The 309-nt window shown below is 66.0% G+C and overlaps 1 protein-coding gene across 1 annotated transcript in view; it reads right to left on the bottom strand.

Moving 5' to 3' along the window:
• The window catches only part of RNF31 (ring finger protein 31), a 16,353-nt gene that overhangs the window by 1,712 nt on the left and 14,332 nt on the right, over positions 1-309 (bottom strand). Inside the window, exon 17 of the mRNA XM_025192813.1 lies at positions 285-294. Coding sequence (XP_025048598.1) covers positions 285-294 — 10 coding nt within the window. The remainder of the gene's footprint in view (positions 1-284; positions 295-309) is intronic.

Genomic DNA, 309 nt, shown 5'->3' with positions numbered 1-309 from the left:
CACAGTCACCTCAGAGCCCCCAGGACCCTGCATCACCCCAGGGACCCTCCGCTGCTCTCCACCTCCCAGGACATCCCATCACCCCTACCTACAGTCACCCCATGGCCCCAGGGAAAGGACCTTCATAGGGACCCCCCAGGCCCCTGGGAAACCTACACAGTTGGGGGCCCCCAGCTGCCCCCCTCACCAATGTAAGACTTGCTGGGACTCCCTAGCCCCCTTCATGGCCCTGCACAGCCCCTTCAGGACTCCCCCCAGGCCCCCTGGGACCACTGTAGACCTACCTGTGCTCCCCTGCCCAGGCCCCCA

This window comes from Alligator sinensis, unplaced genomic scaffold, assembly GCF_000455745.1.
Source record: "Alligator sinensis unplaced genomic scaffold, ASM45574v1 scaffold128_1, whole genome shotgun sequence".
Lineage (NCBI taxonomy): Eukaryota > Metazoa > Chordata > Crocodylia > Alligatoridae > Alligator > Alligator sinensis.
This window is presented reverse-complemented; position numbering and strand designations above follow the sequence as displayed.